Source organism: Helianthus annuus, chromosome 5, assembly GCF_002127325.2.
Source record: "Helianthus annuus cultivar XRQ/B chromosome 5, HanXRQr2.0-SUNRISE, whole genome shotgun sequence".
NCBI lineage: Eukaryota > Viridiplantae > Streptophyta > Magnoliopsida > Asterales > Asteraceae > Helianthus > Helianthus annuus.
This window is the reverse complement of record NC_035437.2, coordinates 99,707,780-99,727,084: the sequence shown is the minus strand read 5'-3', so window position 1 is coordinate 99,727,084 and position 19,305 is coordinate 99,707,780. Positions and strand designations below refer to the sequence as shown.

General features: G+C 38.0%; 1 protein-coding gene across 4 annotated transcripts; it reads left to right on the top strand.

Annotated features, from left to right (window-relative positions):
* Positions 1–6,948: 6,948 nt before the first annotated feature.
* Positions 6,949–18,872, top strand: LOC110940261 (lysine-specific demethylase JMJ25). 4 transcript variants are annotated; one of them, XM_022181812.2, is made up of 13 exons: positions 6,949–8,110; positions 8,177–8,298; positions 8,411–8,507; positions 8,597–8,738; positions 8,830–8,893; positions 8,967–9,645; positions 9,726–10,055; positions 10,163–10,693; positions 10,775–10,847; positions 10,924–11,009; positions 17,956–18,075; positions 18,245–18,312; positions 18,628–18,872. In XM_022181812.2, exons 1-13 carry the CDS (start codon positions 7,268–7,270, stop codon positions 18,686–18,688), a joined length of 3,216 nt encoding a protein of 1,071 aa, XP_022037504.1. In that variant the 5' UTR covers positions 6,949–7,267; the 3' UTR covers positions 18,689–18,872. The 4 variants fall into 4 exon arrangements, 3 of the variants coding, with proteins under 3 accessions (XP_022037504.1, XP_022037506.1, XP_022037508.1); XR_004893109.1 differs by lacking the exons at positions 18,245–18,312; positions 18,628–18,872 and adding an exon at positions 14,139–14,347 and having other exon boundaries at positions 7,006–8,110; positions 17,956–18,077; XM_022181814.2 differs by lacking the exons at positions 17,956–18,075; positions 18,245–18,312; positions 18,628–18,872 and adding an exon at positions 12,105–12,421 and having other exon boundaries at positions 7,006–8,110.
* Positions 18,873–19,305: the final 433 nt, after the last annotated feature.

Here is a 19,305-nt window from a genome sequence, read left to right as displayed (position 1 = left end):
GGGAAACCCTATAAATACCCCATGTCACTATCAAACTTACCACTTTTGGCACTCTCTATCCGACCAGCGCTCCAACCTCACTTTTCTCCGATTTCTCGCAATTTCCGGAAAGATCTCAACCTAAATCTTGTACTTCTTTGATCTACACTTGATTCTACACCTTTCTATCTTTTAAATCTTAACTTTTAACCATGAAATCACTAGATTTGAGGTGTTCTAGGATGATGTCATCATGGTGTTCTTGAAGAACTTCATGTTTGGCCTCAATCCACCGAGAACAACTTAGATCTAACCGATTTCCACACAAATAAACAAAGATCTTTCATAGATCTAATTATATTCACAGTAAAAAGGATTGAAAGATGGTTTTCCAACTTTCCTTCAACTCTTTTACACTCAATGCACTCAAAACCGATAGAATCAGAGCTTGTACCGACTTTCTACTCATTCTTGTGGTTGTGTTGGTTCAAGATTCGGATTCTATCCACGAGACTACCGATTTCGGGTTGAACATGGAACACCGTCTCGAACAGCTTACTGGTTGGATTTAGGCGATTCCTGTCCGATCAGGAGTACCAAGTATTCACGAGGTTTCTGTTGCTTAACACGTACTCAAGACGTCTCGATAAAACGACAAACTATCAAACAACCAAGTGTAAGACGAACGGAACGACCAGGACGGAATGCCGTCCGATCGGACTGTCATCCGAACGGGTTGTCACCCGATCGATCCACACCTTGGGTCCCACACTTAAACTGTTTACCAACATTTGGAGTTTGAACGTTGAACGAGTTATTGTTCGATCGGACTACCATCCGATCGGATTAACCGCTCGACCATGTGACATTTAAACTTCAATACTTAAACAATTTTCAACATGTTCAGTATCAGTAGACTGCCACCCGATCGGACTACTATCCGATCGAATGACATACTGCGGTGAACTTGTTCTCACTAAAGTGTCCAACCAGTCGGGTTGTCGTTCGCTCGAACGTTCGTCCGATCGACCGACCTGAAAGGTAGAGATACTTCTATGTTTTCAAAATGATACAAAGAAAACTTCAAAAGTCAAGCCATCATACACAAACACAACCTTCCTAAAGGAAGAAACAATCCACTCGAAAGGTCACCCAATCGGATGACCATCCGAGCGGACTGTCACTTGAACGACCGGTTGTCCGATCGGACTACCATCCGATCGAACTGCCGTCCGACTCACTAACACTTGTATCGTTTTACGCGACGCTTATCGTTATGCTATCGTTCTGATCAGGCTAACTGACTCTCTAGCGCTCATGTCAATCCATCAATCGCTGTGAGTATACTGATGTGCACAAAATGCAACATATAAATTACATCAATTGTGGCTTAAAACTAACCCCTTTTTTAGTACTAATGTTGGAAAAAGTGTGCTTTTGTCTTCCTTTTGTATTTTCAGGATTAAATGAGCTCAAAATAACAAAAGAAGCAAAAAGACAGCAAAATCTAACATAAATACAAGAAAAGGAACAAAAGTGATATGCCCAACCCCCCGACAGCATCTTCCCAAGCAAAACAAAGAAAACAGAAGACTGAACATGCCCCGTGCTCAGTGAGCACGGGGCCGTGCCCAAGTGCCAGCAGAAAAGACAAACCCATAGAAGCTACTACTGCCCACCACGGGGCCGTGCCCAGCGGACACGGGGGCGTGGTCAACTTCCTGCAGGCGCATTTATTGTAATTGCGAATTACAATTAATGAAGAGAGAGAGTCAGATGGACACGGGGCCGTGCCCGAGCTTCTGTTCAGCCTATAAATAGGAGTGTTTGGAGCTCTTGCAACTCATCCCTTGGCACACTACCTCTCTCACACTTCACCCACCACCCACCACCATCATAACACCATCATCCACCACCATCATCCGTTGTCCATCATAGAGTGTGTGAGTCGTCTCGGGATCCAAGATTGATCGTAAGAGTTCTTGACAATCAAAGGCCATGTTTGCCTAATCTCTTACATCACTTGGTGAAGACAAGTGTTTAGTGTAATACTTTTTATTTTTAATGTTTTGCACTTTTTAATTGGTTTTGTATTAATGACTTTAATTACTAGTTTCTTATGTTGAAGGTGATTCTTCCTTATCGTTTGTCCGTGGTGTCTTGGCATTATTTTACTGTCTATATAGAATAAAAGATTTTCACCATTCATATCTCCACGGTCTATATGGAGGTATGTTAGCTACCTGGTCGGGGGTTAAGGGAACAGTTTGGTAAGAGTCTTGTCATTGTTCAGTGTATAGATCCTGCAAAGGACCTGGATCAAATTTAGTAGGACCTCCTTCAATACCCAACGGTATTGGATGGCGGGGGTCCAAACTCTTTGATCCCCTCATAAGTTAAACTACTATTAAAACTTTAACCCGGCTACTTATGACTGTATCCCTGCTGACTCAGACTACTTAGCCGAGGGTAACGTCGCCTTCAAAAGAGGGGCCTACCACATTATGCATTAATAACTTAATTAATTATATTTCAATAATCCGACCCTTTAGGATTGTATCCTTGCTGACTCAAACTGCTGGGTTGAGGGTAACATCGCCTTCAAAAGAGGGTCCTACTACAATAACTAAGATAATCTCTTAAACAAGTGCAAAAGTGCGAAAATAATCAAAGGTTACACTACACACGAGTCGGATCCAAGTGATTCATCTTGTCTATCTGTTTTTTATTTTTATTTTATTTTTCAGCATTTTAGTTAGTTTTATTTTCTTAGTTTAAAAATCTTTTTCTAACATTTTGATTTGGTTAGACGTTGAGGATAAACCGGTACTAAAAGCTCTTATGTCCTTGGACGACCTCGGTATCTTACCAACACTATATTACGTCCACGATGGGTGCACTTGCCCATATGTGTGTTTAGTGTTAGTAAATATCATGTTTTATAAATTTAAAACTTGGCTAAAAAGTGTAAAAAGGGCTTAAAATATATACCTAAATTGTATTACACCTAACGCACATCAATACTCGATCCCTTTTTGCTTTACGCACTTTTGGGTGTTACATACGTTACTTATTCTAAATCACATCCATCACACTACGCAATACTTTTAACGCTAATCGTTATCGCATGTTATACGTGGTTTAATGAATGCTTGTTTGTTATGTTTACACATGGAATGCTCTCTACCTGCCTTAGCAACGATAGTACTATAGTTTGGACTCAGCACCTGTTCACTCAGGGGTTGTTAAGGACAATTAGTTACATGGCTCACAGTGGTGAGTGTGTATCGTGAACTGCCTTGGGCAGTCAACCCGCAGTCATTGGTATCGATAGGTTCATGTCGATAACTAACATGCCTCATTTTACACTGTGTACGTGCTGGTTATGTGTAATCGATTTCGAACTCTATTATATCTATTAAACTTGTATACTCACCTTTACACTATGTGTATTGACTTTTACTTTAACATATGTGACAGGTGCTTAGGATGCTTATTTGCTTACTTTGCTGTGAAAACGAGGCTAGGAAAGACCTAGGTCAACAATAAACAATTGTCTGTAATAAAAATCTGAGTTGTCAGAACAGAACAATTTGACTAGATCTTTTCTGTAATAATTGTATTATCATTTATGACGTGGTATGGGACGTGTTGCTTTAAATATTTGGTAAATATAGTTGTTATAGAAACTTCTGGACAATCTGTTTCGCTCAGTGCCGCGCCCCGATGATTCCGCCATCAGTTGGGGTGTGACACATAACACCCTATATCCATGCTAAACAGGTACGAAAAATCGGATATGCAAAACTGCGAAATCACTACAACAACAGACCTAGTGGTTCCAATTTCACACCTGCTTCAAGGCAATGTCGGGATAATTGTAAGCACCTTACAAAAACCATATCTATATACAAGTTTAGATATAAATACCGTATTTATAAAACGCAGGGCAAGCGTTTCACAATAAAGGGAAAAATAATAGAAGTCATGTCAGACAAGAGTTGGCACTATAATGCATGCCCTAAATGCCGTCAAACACTAATACGAACAGTAGATGATGGAACCTATGACAAGGCAGTTTACATGTGGGTTTCTATTAAACTCAGTTCTATAGGTAAATCACAAGATACTAACACGAAACAAAATGCAGGTACCGGATACTGGTCAAAATCTCAGACAACACAAGAACAATCAACGGCACCGTCTTTGATCAGGCAACCAATCAACTTCTGCAACAAACATGTGAAGAGACACTAACCAAAGAGAACCAAACCCAACTACTCCAGTCGATGAAAAACAAGGAAGCAAAGTTCCAAATTCAGGCAGAACAAGATCTCAAAAATCGTTCAATACGCTGCATTGTCAACAACACAAACTACCTTCAGCCACAAACAAGCTACACCTCTACCAGCACACCACCTATACCAACCCCAAAACCAGTAACACCACCACCACCAAAAATACAAAACACATCCTCTGGAAAGCGTTCGCTGAACATGCTTGAAGGTACACAAATTTCAGCAACTTTTTCATAATATAATGCAATGCTAGTAAACTTGGTAAACTATAGTTCAGTAGATTTACCCATGAATCATTTTCATAGCTAACACTTCCGCAATTCATTTCTAGGTACAAACACATATAATGCAATGCTGGTAGACTTCATAAACTATAGTCATTGTCGTATTGATTCAGTTTTATCTCCGCATAGCAACATATAATAGAATACGACAAATTAACTTATAAAGACATGCTTATACTCTTATCAAACATCATGTCTAAACCATTATTAACTACAACATCTGAATCTATGCCGTTGAAGAAAGCACGAGGTGATGACACAACCAACTGAAGCACTAAGTCACCGATGAAAGCATGGGGGGTTGAACAAAGCACATCAAACCGTTTTCAATTTTGCATAAAAAGCCTTAGTATGTAAACAAGTCTGATATGTAGGCCGTTTACCGTTTTGTGTAGTATGCAATGTTGTAGAAGGCGCTAGGCGATAGTCGGGCGGTGAGGTACCGCCTAGGGATTAATCGGAATGGGATTTTTATATGTATTTTTTCAAAATTATATATATACCCAATAATATAAAAATAATACTTAAAAATTCACATAAATACTTCAAGTTTCAGATAGTATGGTTCGATTTTGACCGATTTTGACCGCCTAGGACCGATTTTGACCGATTAATCTGATTTTTGACCGCCTAGGTACCGCCTTTGACTGACTTTGACCATGGCCGATTAATTGATCGACTAGCTCAAAATTAGGCAGTAAGTGGCCGCCTAGCGCCTAGGCGCCGATTAATCGGCCGCCTAGGCCGATTTCTGCAACACTGGTAGTATGTAAACAAATCTATTAAGTAGTAAATGCCTCGACTTCCGTTTAGTGTAAAAAACTTTCTCCGTACTCTCTCTTCTCTTCTGGAGTTTCCATTTTCCTGTTTTCGAAACTGCGAGTCAATTTGCTGTGTTCGTACAGGTTACGCGGTGGATCTTCTCTTATAAGGTCTACTCACGTCAAGGTCTTCCGGCAACTAAACGTTGGAAGCGCCATTATCTCTTAATGTTTTCGCTGACTAGCTTTACCATTGAAGTTTTGGTTAGCATTTCCAGATTTGGGAGTGTTGACTGCAGAGCAGTATGGAATGATAAGGGCGTTTATCATGGAGCGTGTACGTCCACTTCAATGAAGTTGAAATTGATCGTATTTAAAAAACAAAAACACCTAACGCGCAACGCGCGGAATCTAAAGCACTAGTTAATGTAAAATTACAAGGACATAAAAGTTTGGATTGACTATTCGGGTAATCTTCGGAATCTCCAAGATTCAAACAAAAGTTTGGAAACGAAGAACTCATGGTAGGAAATAAAAAGAGATTAGAGATATGGAATTCAGAATGGATATGAAACTTTGTTATGTTTTGTACAATATTTATAATACATCTAAAGATCTTAGATATTTTTTTATAAATCCCTTTTAAATTGGATAATGTTAGACTTTTAGATAATAAATTTTATCAAAAAATCTAACAAACCAATAGAATGTTAACATGTGGCAAATAAGATAATGTTAGATAAAAAATAATTAAAAAATATATCATATTTTTATAAAATTTATATCTGCATGTGGAGGGGAGGAGAGGAAGAGGCAGACCCAAACTGACATGGGATGAATAGATTAGACATGATTTACTAGATTTGTATCTTTCTGAGGACATGGTTCAAGATAGGACTTCGTGGAGGCGTAGGATTAGGGTTAACGACTTCTAGAGGATATTGCATTAAGGTTTTAGGTGTATTTCAGGGACTTAGGTTTTTCTTATTCTTTAAGGGACTTTTCCAGTGATTGCCTTCTTGTGTTTATGCCCAAATGATGTTGTATGCTATTATTCATGATTTACATTATGTTGTGCCACACTGATCACTTTCTTGGTATGGATGAATTCTTATTTCTATGTTCTTTGACTTGGTGTGTTGGCATGCTGTTCATTTTCGAGCCGAGGGTCTCTTTGGAAGCAGCCTCTCTATCCATATGGATAGAGGCAAGGTCTTTCTACATCCCACCCTCCCCAGACCATATAAGTAGCTTTGCTATTTGTGAGATTTTACTGGGTATAGTTGTTGTTGTTTATGTTAAAAAAAAATAAACAAGACTATGATTTTAGATTTTTAAAAACAGTTAAATTTTATAAGTTATTAGATATAATCTAATTATACTTATAATTAATTATGTTAAAAGAAAAAAGAAAATTAAAATAATTATATTATCCATTGGCATGTGGATTCGTGGCAAGGCAAAACAGTGAACTAAAATAATTATATCATCCATCGGGTCGTGACTTCGACCAGGTTGTTGATATTAAATGTATTTTTCTTTTTATTTTTATTATTTTGCCAACCTAGGTTGAGGCAATGTCGCCAATGGAGATAGCCTAACAATTCTTGTTAAACAAAACCACACGAAAATGTTATTTGATTAGATATCTAAAAATTAAAAAGAGAAAGAATGTCGCCAATCGAGATAGCCTAACAATTCTTTGAATCTGTATGCCAATCCTGGTCCTTGTTTCCCTCGATAGTGATGCTGTGGAAGTGGAACTCATCAACAACAGGCGGGAATCCCTTTTTTGAATCTATCTCCCACCGTTTCCACAACCCTAATTCCTGATTTCCGCCCACTGTTTTCTCTTCTTCTTATTCTTTATTAGTCTTATCTATCTACGCACAATAACAATATTAATATCCTTTCCCTTTCTCCCCCCAAAACTAAATTACTCATCATGGTTACGAACAACGCTAATCTTATCATTGCCAAAGATCAAGACGATGATGCCAAAGATACTGATGGTTCGGATAATCTTAATCACCAAAAAGCAGAAGAAATTGAAACTCACACAAACGGAGACGTAGCAATCAAAGATGAACACTGTGATGAACCTGAACCACAGGCGCAGAAGAAGAAGAGAGGTCGTAAAAAGAAGAATCCAGTAGTAAAAGAAGAAGAAATTGAAACTCACACCAACGGAGACGTAGCAATCAAAGATGAACAATGTGATGAACCTGAATCACTGGTGAAGAAGAAGAAGAGAGGTCGTAAAAAGAAGAATCTAGCAGTAAGAGAAGAAGAAATTGAAACTCACACAAATGGAGACCTAGCAATCAAAGATGAACAACCTGAACCACAGGTGAAGAAGAAGAGAGGTCGTAAAAAGAAGAATCTAGTAGTAAAAGAAGAAGAAATTGAAACTCACACAAATGGAGGCCTAGAAATCAAAGATGAACAATGTGATGAACCTGAACCACAGGTGAAGAAGAAGCGAGGTCGTAAAAAGAAGAATCTAGTAGTAAAAGAAGAAGAAGAGACTGGAAAAAGTAAGAATGTAGTAGTAAAAGAAGAAGAGACTCGAAGGTCCGCAAGAAGTAATGTGAAGCGTATTAACTACAGTGATTTATACAATGAAATTGACTTTGATTCTGATTCTGATGGTCAACGGAAGAGGAAGAAGAAACGTGTTCAGGAGACCACAGCAGACAAGAAGAAACAAGAAAACCCTTCCAGAGAAGAGGAGAACAATGGTTCAAAGCAGAAACATTTTGCTAGGCGTATTGTTGTGGATGAAAATGTAATACCCTTCTCCTTAGTTTATTTTTTTTTGATAATAAAATATTATCTTATTCTTGGTGTACAGGGGAATGAAGTTAAGGTGGAGTCCGATATGTGCCACCAGTGTCAAAGGAACGACAAGGGACGCGTTGTTCGCTGTCAGAGATGTCGGACTAAGCGATACTGTGTGCCTTGCATGACTACATGGTATGGGAAACAAAACAATTATCATATGTAGTGTATATGAGTTTGTTTGTTTGTTTGTTACATTTAGTTAGTTAGTTAGTTAGTTAGTTTGTTAATAGTGGTGTGTTGATAGGTACCCTAACATGACAGAGGAAATGTTTGCTGACCAATGCCCTGTTTGCCTTGACAATTGCAACTGTAAATCTTGCTTGCGCGATGTGCACCCTAAAGTTAGTTCCTACGGCTCGTGTAGCTTATTGCTGTTCATACTAAAGTTAGAATTCCAGCACTGATTTTGCTTGCTGATGATGGATTTTAGGTAAAAGAGAAGATTAATTTTACACCTACTGCTGATCAGAAAATTCAATATTCTATATATACCCTTCACGTTCTTCTTCCATTTCTCAAGCGTCTCAACGAGGACTACATAAAGGAGAAAACCATAGAGTCTGAGATTCAAGGTATTTATTATTCAGTTGTCATTAGTACCCAATCTGAGTCATATATCCATGCTTTACGAGTAGCTTTTGCTAAACTTGTCTATCTGGATAGGATCTACTTTATCTGATGTAAAGTTGAAGAAGGCAGTCTGTGACTTGGACGAGCGCATGTACTGGTACGCCATTTCAATCATTGTATGTATGTTCATCTGGTATTTTATTTAATTATGATTTTGATTATGTGTGCAGTGACTGCTGTAGAACGTCGATTTTTGACTTGCATAGAACCTGCCCTGAATGCCATTACGACCTCTGTCTTCAGTGTTGTGTGGAATTGCGTGATGGCAACCCGCAGATAAACAAACAAGGGGATGATTGTATTGTTCAGAAGAAGAAAGCAGTACCAGAAGAAGTTATAAATCATGATTGGAAGTCTCTAGAAGACGGCAGAATTCCCTGTCCACCAGAAAGTATGGGTGGTTGTGGGCGTGGAATCTTACGGTTGGTGCATTTAAAGCCACTCAAATGGGTTCCAAATTTGTTGGAGAATACGTTAAAGCTCTTAAAGCATCACAAATTAGAGGAGGATATGAGAGAGATTCCTGTGGAATGGTGCACTTGTTCAGATTTTATAAAAAATAAAAGTGACACTGAATATAATCAGTTACGTAAAGCTGCTTCTCGTGAAAATTCCAATGATAATTACTTGTATTGTCCACGTGCTGTGGACATTCTACCTGGAGATTTAAAGCATTTTCAGTGGCATTGGTCAAAAGGCCAGCCTGTCATAGTCAGTAATGCTCTAGAAACTACTCTCGGGTTGAGCTGGGAGCCCATGGTTATGTGGCGTGCTTTTCGACAACTTAAAAGTATTAAACATGACCGACTCATGGACGTTGTTGCTCTTAACTGCTTAAATTGGTGTGAGGTTCGTCACATTTTTTTATGATTGGATGTTTAGGGTAATATAATTTTCAGAGCCTAGTTAACTATTGTCTTGACATGCAGGTTGATGTTAACGTTCATCAGTTTTTTACGTGGTATACGGAAGGTCGATATGATGACAAGGGGTGTCCTCAGATCCTTAAGCTAAAAGACTGGCCTCCATCAAGTTTGTTTGAAGAGCGTTTGCCACGGCATGGTGTTGAATTTATCACTAGCTTACCCTTTAAAGAATATACACATCCTCGTGATGGATACCTTAATCTCGCTGTCAAGTTGCCCAAAAATTCTTTAAAGCCAGACATGGGTCCTAAAACATATATTGCTTATGGTCTTCCTCAAGAACTGGGGCGTGGGGACTCTGTAACCAAACTTCACTGTGACATGTCCGATGCGGTATGCAACTGTTTTTTCTTCTATGTTGTTTGTTCTGCTCTGCTTAATGTTTGTTATTAACTTATTATAAGTTTTAGTTAATTAATATATTTTGTGTTGACATGAAGGTGAATGTGTTGACTCATACTGCAACTGTGAAGCACAGTTCTGAACAGCTTAGAAAGATAAAAAGATTGATACGGAAGTACAAGGGTCAGGATCAGAAGGAACTTTTTGAACATAACGTTGAGGACCCGAAAGATAACGCTGAAGTTGAAGGAAGGTCAGGTGATATGGATGTGGATGAAAGAAAGAAACCAAAAAGTTGGAATCAAACAGATCCAACCACTAGTAACCAACTGAATGAAAATACAATGGAGAATGAAGATGGAGTAAATGATGGGAAGAGAAGAAGACGTCGCAACAGACAAAATGGAAATGCAGAAAATAAAAAAGGAAAAGTTGACGTCCCACATAGTAGCGAAGAAGTTAGCAGTGATGAGGATGATGACACCGACACGTGTGTGGATGGATTGGATTTGGGAGAGGGAGGTGCACTGTGGGACATCTTTAGGAGGGAAGATACTCCTAAGTTAGAGGAATATCTCAAAAAACACTTCAGAGAGTTCCGGCATATCCTCTGTCATCCAGTGCAGCAGGTGCTCCTTACCCTCGAGCTATCTAAGTACAATCTTAATTATGAGTTTTTTTTTTTTTTTTTTAATATTTTGTTGCTCCAGGTTATACATCCGATTCATGACCAATCATTTTACTTAACAGTAGAGCATAAAAGGAGGCTCAAAGAAGAGTTTGGTTAGTATAAATCTGCAAGGTGAGTATGAGCTTTTTTTACTCATCTAGCATTTCTGATTCTACTCATTGTTATCAGGAATTGAACCGTGGACTTTTGTCCAAAAGCTTGGAGATGCTGTCTTTATACCTGCTGGCTGTGCTCACCAAGTTAGAAATCTCAAGGTACTTAACTCCCTTCCAGTTTTTAGATTACGTTGCTCTGTTTCAAGTTGAAAGGACCTAGCTCTTCACTAAGTTGTTTGCCTTGCAAAAAAAATCAAGATCCATTTCTATTTGTCATCACCCCTTGGTCCTTAAGATTTTATCCTTGATTTCATTCCAGTGGTTTTAGTCCATATACAGATTACAATTTTAAATGCATAGTCATACACAAACACAATATATTGCATGATGACAAATGATACTTCTCTCTCATAAGCAACACTTCGATACAATGTTGACTAAGTGTCATGTTTACATGGGTGTAAATTTCTATCACGACACATATGTAACATGAAAGTTGCGGGTTTGGGTTTAGTCTACATGGGTTCGGGTCAGGTTTGGGTTGAACCTGCTACCATATTTAGATAATCGGGCTGGATTTGTGGGTTGACTTGTTTAACCCACTTAGTTATTTCTTATTAGTATTCTTTAAATGTGTTTATGGAATAACTTTTAACATTTGGGTACTTTTTGTGCCGCAATTTAAAATATTAAAAATAAACTGGCATTATTTAAACATAATTGCTTCAGATAAATAAAAACATTTGTCGTGTTAAGTGGGCTGCATTTGTGTCAACCCAAAATTCACATGTCATGTTTAGCAAACAGATATTAGGAGTCCCATACTCCCATGTGGCTTCTTTGTTGGACGATTACACCACCAAGTGATTAACAACTCCAACACCCGTTGACCCGCCTTTGAAACCCAACAGTGAGCAATAACAACACTGGTTGACAGTCAATTTCCCAGTCTTTTGTAATCGGTAATGGGGTGTTCGGACCAGAAAAGGAGCCATATGCTGGTTTGAGCGTTGAACATGGAAGACATGGTGAACTCTAGCATCAGGTGGTAAGTCCAATTCATATGCAAGCTGACTGATCACACGTTTGATATGATAAGGGCCGAAAAACCTTAGAGATAGCTTCTTGCATCGACGTTTAGCCAAGCTTTTCTGTCGATACGACTGGATTTTTAAGAAGACATAGTTACCGAACTTGTAAATCCCTACGTTTGTATTATCTTAATCCCTCGTACGATTTTGTGCCTTTTGTAAGTTGCTGCGAAGAAGTTTTAGCATATCATCTCGATCAAGTAGATGTTCCAAAGCCGCGTTCTTTGTGTCACCCATCACATAAGGTAACAAAGATAGGGTCATAGGGGTTTTCAGCCATAAACACCTGAAAAGGAGTGGAACGTGCTGAGGTGTGATAGCCGGCATTATACGAGTATTCTGTGCAAGCCACGTAGGCACTCCATTTGGTTAGCTGCTAGTGGACAAAGCAATGTAAGTAAGCCTCAAGACACCGGTTCAACACCTTCGTTTGACCATCTGTCTGTGGGTGGTAGCTAGTACGCAAGTGTAATTTTATTTAACTCAGATGGAACAACTCTTGCAAAAAATTACTGAGAAAAATCACATTGCGGTACGGGTGTAAAGAAGCCCAGAGGCTTGAGAGCTACTCGTGCCTTAACGAGCCCGAGCTTGAATTAGAGCTCGTTTAGTTATCGAGCCCAAGCTCAATCTTGAAATACAAAGCCCGTGAGCCTAAATGAGCCCAAACAAAATTTTAGTTTTTTATATATAAATATAAAGATAATGATGGTTGTTTATAACCCATTTAAGCCTAATTCTAAAAAGCCCAAGTGGGTTCAACTTAGGCCCATAAAACGAGCCTGAGCCTTGCTTTGGCTCGTTTAAACGATACTAAAGCGAACTCGAGCCGAGCTTTTAGCTTGTTTGAGGTTCTCAAAATAGCTCGAGCCAAGTCGAGCGGAGCTCGAGTTTTGGGTTTTACTCACAAGCCGAGCTTGAACTCAAATAAGTAGACTCGAATTGAGCCGAGCTTGAGCCCGAGCTTTATAAAAACATCACGAGCTAAGCTCGAGCCTAGTTGGGCTCGGGCTTAGCCCGACTTGTTTACACCCCTACATCGCGGTAAAAAAACTGACTTACGTTGTGATACTGAGTTTAATAAACGAAAGAAAAAAAAAAGAATTAAGGAGAGAAGAAAGGGAGTGGAAAGGAAAGATTTAATTAATTATCGTGTTCCCGAGTTCGAAGGAAAAGAAAAGTAAAGAGTTTATGTATTAAAAACCATTTCCTTCGAAATCTGTCTAATTTGGAAGGATTTAGAATGAAGGAAATAAACATGAATTTTCCTTCCATTTCCCTCCTTTTCTCTCCATTTCATCTCTTAAAAAACTTTGGAACATGATTTTTCCTGACATCCTTCCAAATCCTTTCTTTTCCGTCATTAAATGAAACTTGGGAACACAAGGTTAGGTAAACCATGCAACCTTTTTTTGCGGTAAACGAGTGCGAAAGGCCGATAAAATGGGGTATATTTACTCAATCTATCCACCATCACTAAAATTGTATCAATCCTATTCGAAACCGGGTAAACCAACAATAAAATCCATAGAAAGGTTCTCCCAAATCTAGTTGGGGATAGGTAACCTGCAGCGAATTAGGTTTGGTACTTTTGCTGTTGACATATCAAACACTGCTGAACATTGTTCATTTGAGGCCAAAAATATTGAGCAAAAATCGTTTTATAGTCTTTAAAAACCTGCCATGGGAACCCATCGGAGTATCATGAGCTTCTTGCAACAATTTGAATTTAAGGGTGGCAAAAAAAACTGGTAAGAACATCTCTAAAGTGAGTATAACTTGGAGAATTCCGGTTTTTAGTGAAGAAATTAAGAAGATGAGAACTTGGTTTTAGAATGCGTGGATTGTGCGCATCTCATGATGCGCATCTCATGATGCGCATCTCATGATGCGGCGATAAGATCACATCGCTTGATACGATTTCATGATACGCGCATCACATGTTGCAGCTGACCAGTATTTCAACATATTGGACCGTGATTGCAATGGGGAGTTTTTCAAATCTGATTAAACAACAAATATGTTCATGATTGAGCAATGGGTTTGAATATTTGAACAAACTAGATCATCCATTGAATAAATCGGCTATATATATATGAATATCTTATATTTGTCTTGCACATGCCCTTTTTTTCGCCTTGCTCCTAGCATATTCATACACAAATAAAAATTTGGATTAAACATTTTTATTGTGTAGTTAGGGTTGTTCACGAGCCGAACCAAACTGATCAGACATTTGCTCGTGCTCGGTTTGTTTACAAACTGATCCAGGCGTTTTTTCAACCGAGCCAAAGTCAAGTGAGCGTCTTTCGATCCGGCCATTTTTCGAACGAATGTCAAGCGAGTATCGAGCGTCGCAGAACAAACAAGGAAAGTGACGATGGCAGTGCTAGTTATTAGAATAAGGTGTTGTTTTCTTCCCTCATGTTTCGTCCCATAGAACACAAGTAAAAAATTTAACAAATAACAAGGAATACAAAAACACTCAACTAGTTCTATCTAGATTAACTAAGTGGGAAAATAAATCGTTGACCGATTAAAACATACCCTTGTTCTATCGGAAGTTTGAAATTGAATGAACCGATTAAAGCAAAACCCTGGCGAGTTGGTGTCTTGGCGAGTGGTGATGGAGAAATCAAATAACGGTGGCCAATGGGGGGTTTTGTACTTCTGAATTGAATGATGGGTTGAGACTTGAGTATTAATCGACGCTTCACGTTTTATTATTTGAAATTTTGACTCAATTACTCAAATGGACATTTAAGTATTGGGCAATAGACTATTTATACTTCTGAATTAAATGACGGGTTGAGACTTGAGAATTAATCGACGCTTCACATTTTAGTATTTGAAATTTTGACTCAATTACTCAAATGGACATTTAAGTATTGGGCAATGGACTATTGGTATTGGATTTCAATTCTAATTACTTAAATAAGCTCTATTTGGATCTTGGACCAAACATTGTTGATGTTGGTCTCTAGGCATTTCATTAAAAATGATACACACATATATATACATATATTGAAAAATAAATTGAGCCGAACCGAACCGAGTGGACCTTTGCTCGTGCTCGGTCCATTAACCAACCGAATCGATCTGAATCGAGCATTTTTTCAATCGAGCTGAATCGAATGAGCGTCGAGCGCCGAGCAATTTCAAGAGCTGTAGTAGACCAATGTTGTATCAAACTTTTTTTTTTAAATTAACCAAATTAAATAAAATAATTATTTAAAATACATAGAGAATCTTTAAGTAGAAACTTCCTATTTTTCAATCTAGCATGAAAGTTAGCACACTTATATAATAGTCGTCAATATCTTGAGCTTGGTTCATGAGGCGATGAAGACGACGTCTAAAAGCGCTTCAGTGGCGGTGAGGCAGAGGTAGAACTATCGCGAGAAGTAGGGCGAAATGTACAGCCTTTTTGGGTTGGGCGTGAAAACCAAGAGTTGGGAGGCTGATATGAACGGTCAAAAGGGTGAAGAGATTATGAATGCAAGGCTGAGAATATGTAAAAGACATGAGAGAGATCCAACATTTGGGTAGTTTTTGTAGTTTAGTGAAGAGAGATTGAGTGAGAGCTATGCAGTTAATCGCGACGCTATAACGTCGATATATCGGTGGCTTAAAATATCGATTTTATCTCGGGCAGCGATAATATCAGCGATACACTGATATTTTGTATAATTTATATCGGTCGTCACACTGATATCTGGTCTGGGTCACTGCCTCACGCGGGCATTTTCGGAGCTGCATTTGTGTCCGCATGACGTACGGGCACGAGGTCAACCAAATTCCAACTCAGAAACTCATTTTTTGCAACCCCTGCGCGCGGGTAGGACTTGTGGTAAAACATGTCATAAAGCTACAATGGATTAGTAAAGGCCTTATCTTATAAACAACCACTCACTTTGTTCCCACACCAATGTGGGACAAAGTATTTACCACATTTTGAGACTTTCATTCACGTACCCAAAACTTAGCATATAAGTCCTAAACTTTTGCTACTAATATTATATAGGTTCTAGACTTCTACCACCTCTGGATGAACACTTTTCTATTTTGCTATTAATATTATATAGGTTCTAGACTTCTAGTATATATATATAGGCTCTAGATATGAATATATATGCATGATATTATAAATTACCGATATCTCACCGCGATAAACGATATCTCAAACTATGCAGTCAAGGTTTTAAAAAACGGAGACGAGTATCGAGGTGTTTTCCCTTCGCCTCATGAGGCGTAAGTATTGAGGCGGAACGAGGCGTAAGGCTGAGACGGTATTAATAAATAAGTATTAAAATTGTATATATCATAAAATAATAAATACTTAACATAAAAAAATGACTTTTCTCATCAAATCACTAACCATTGTATCTTGAACATGGGATTATTCTAATAAAAACGAATTGAACTTGGGATTATTCTAATCATCATCAGCCATAACAGAATCAATAAAAATCAGCAAGTATTATTAAGACAGGATCACAATTTCAATCATCATCAGCCATAACAGAATCAATAAAAATCAGTCATAACAAGATCAATCAACAATCATCATCATCAATTATTAAGAAACAAAATAGTTCCAGACGAAAGAAACAGTGAAGAAAACTTACCTGTATTTAGGGCTGTTCACGAGCCAAACCGAACCGATCTGACCTTTGCTCGTGCTCAGTTCGTTTATAAACCGATCCGAGCGTTTTTTTCAACCGAGTCAAAGTCAAGCGAGCGTCTTTCGATCCGATCATTTTTTGAACGAACGTCGAGCGAGTATCGAGCGTCGCAGAACAAACAAGGAAAGTGACGATAGGGGTATAAATAGTATTAGGTAGCTTGTATTAGTAAGACATGAAAGACTTTCTCTAGGGGTTTTAGACTTCATGTTTTAGAGAGAGAGTTAGGGTTTGCATGTAAAAAACAAGAGAGAGAAAGTTAGGGGCCGTTTGGTTCGCGGAATCATATGGAATTAGAATCGGAATCATAGTTGTCGATAGCGAATAGCGACAAATAGCGACAAGGCATGGCTAGGCAACGTAGCGAATAGCGACAAATAGCGATTACACTAGAAAAAGATTTTTGAAAATTTTTATATGTATATTACATCAAAATACCCTTGTATATATGTTATTTTACATGTATATTTACAAAAACTAATAGTTAGTAGCAAAGGACTTATATGTTGGGTGTGTGAATGAAAGTCTCAAAAGGTGGTAAATACTTTGTCCCACATCGGTGTGTTAACAAAGTTAGTGGTTGTTTATAAGGTAAAGTCTTTACTACTCTATTGTAGCTTTATGACATGTTTTACCACAAGTCCTACCCGCGCGCAGGGGGGGGGGGTTGCAAAAAATGAGTTTCTGAATTGAAATTTAATTGAACTCGTGCATGCCCGCACGAATGCAGCTCCGAAAACCCCAGGCCGCCCGCGTGGGCCAGTTTTTGGGGAAGGAGGTTTATCAACGATATTTATGTCAGTTAAATTTTTTAAAGATGTAAGGCTCTAAAAACATGTACATTCTATTTACCTAATAATGTAGTTAAGCAGACTTAAGCTCTTGGTTTCAAAAAACGTGAGGCGCTTTTAGGTCCTGAAAGTCAATGCGAGAGCTTTACTTACCTGAGGCGTTATCTATGTACAACCAAAAGCTGCATCTCTCTTGTATATTTTACACATGGGCTTTGTTATTAGGTAAACCATTCATAATCTTTCATCCCTTTGGTTGTGTTTACACTACAGACCCAAAGTCTTGCCAATCCAGCTAAACCTGCACAAGCTTAACCTTAATCATATGATAAGTTGACCTTGTGTTACAGAAACCCACCTATTACCAAATTAGGAATGTCGTCTTGATTGCTTTTGTTTTGTTGTCTGAAATTTGTGTTGTATTATAAATACGCGCAATGAATGAATATGTTTTTGTTGTCGGAATTTTATGTTATATTATAAATATGCACAATGAATGAATATGTTTTGTTTTGTGTTGTGTTGTGTTGACCTGCAGTCATGTATAAAAGTTGCGTTGGACTTTGTCTCTCCTGAGAATGTTGGTGAATGTATCCAGTTAACAGAGGATTTCCGTGTTCTACCTCAATATCACAGGGCAAAAGAAGATAAGTTGGAGGTAAACAAACAATATTGTTCTCAAAACACTGAAAATAAAATTTTGATTTTCCATATGTATGCTTCAGTACAACCCTTCTTAACTCATGATTCATCTTTTTTTTTTTTTTTTTTTGGCACAAGCTTTTTCATTGATTTATAAAAACCAATGGTCCATTACTTTATGGCAGGTGAAGAAAATGGCCCTTCATGCAGTTGCGGCAGCTATAAGGGACTTGGGAAAACCAAATGAAACCATGTAAGCTCAAAGCATTTTATGTGTATGCCAACTTGTGCGGGTCTGCCTGTACTAATGAAACTAAACAAACCGGGTCTGCCTGTACTAATGAAACTAAACAAACCAAACCGAACCGAACCCAACCCAACGCCTATGTTCAGTATGCTTGAAGATTCTGTAGTTTTTGGTTCAATAAATTTACAGAAACCATTTACGGTATACATTTCAAACATGAAATGAAATGTTGTCGTTTCAGTTTTGTTTTTTTAACTTCTTTTTTGGGTTCAATAGTGTTATGTACGGATGAGTTACTGTTTTGTTTATCCCCAATCTCAGAGATGACATCAAATCCGAAGAGACAACTTCAACTGAAGAGCAGCCTGAGAAGACTAAATAGGAGGATGAAATTCACAAGTGAGTGGCCCAATTTTGTAGTGTATCATTTGGATGTATTTGGGATTTCACAATTGGTCAATGGTCAAGGTCAACTCTTTAATATTGTATGTATCACTAATTTGTCAACGGTTTGTTTATAGCTCATTTTTGAGCTTGAGATATGGATGTTGCAAGTTTTGTCTGAACTGCAAATGCACACCACATTCTGCTTCAAAATTTATGCCGAAGTTGATGGGTATTTTTTTTTTCGAAAGGAAGGTGTATTTAAAGTATAAAAAGGATTTTTAAACGTGGAGTTTTAATTCTTTATGTATGTTAAAAATGGGGTACAGTTCTTTTACAAAATGCTCATAAAAAATAAAAAGTGCACAAAGCAGTGTTGTAAAATGAGGCATTAGTCGGTTGGTGGGGTACCGACTAGCGATTAATCAAGCTTAATAGGGATTAATTGGATCGGGATTTTTATATGTAAATTTTAGTTATATATATACACACATTTTTATATATAGTTTTTTTAAATTAGACATGTTTTAACACCTTTTTGTCCTATTTTTTAAGTAATTGATGAGAATTTATTAAGTTTGGTCAAATTTTGGCTGTGGTCCCGCCAGAACAGGA

What these genes read in the sequence shown, in the direction of transcription:
- LOC110940261 (XM_022181812.2), top strand. Translation starts at nt 7,268, where the DNA reads ATGGTTACGAACAACGCTAATCTTATCATTGCCAAAGATCAAGACGAT. An exon ending in TCTGTCATCCAGTGCAGCAG is followed by an intron (nt 10,694 to 10,774) that starts GTGCTCCTTACC and finishes TTGTTGCTCCAG; the next exon opens with GTTATACATCCGATTCATGA. An exon ending in GGAAAACCAAATGAAACCAT is followed by an intron (nt 18,313 to 18,627) that starts GTAAGCTCAAAG and finishes CCCCAATCTCAG; the next exon opens with AGATGACATCAAATCCGAAG.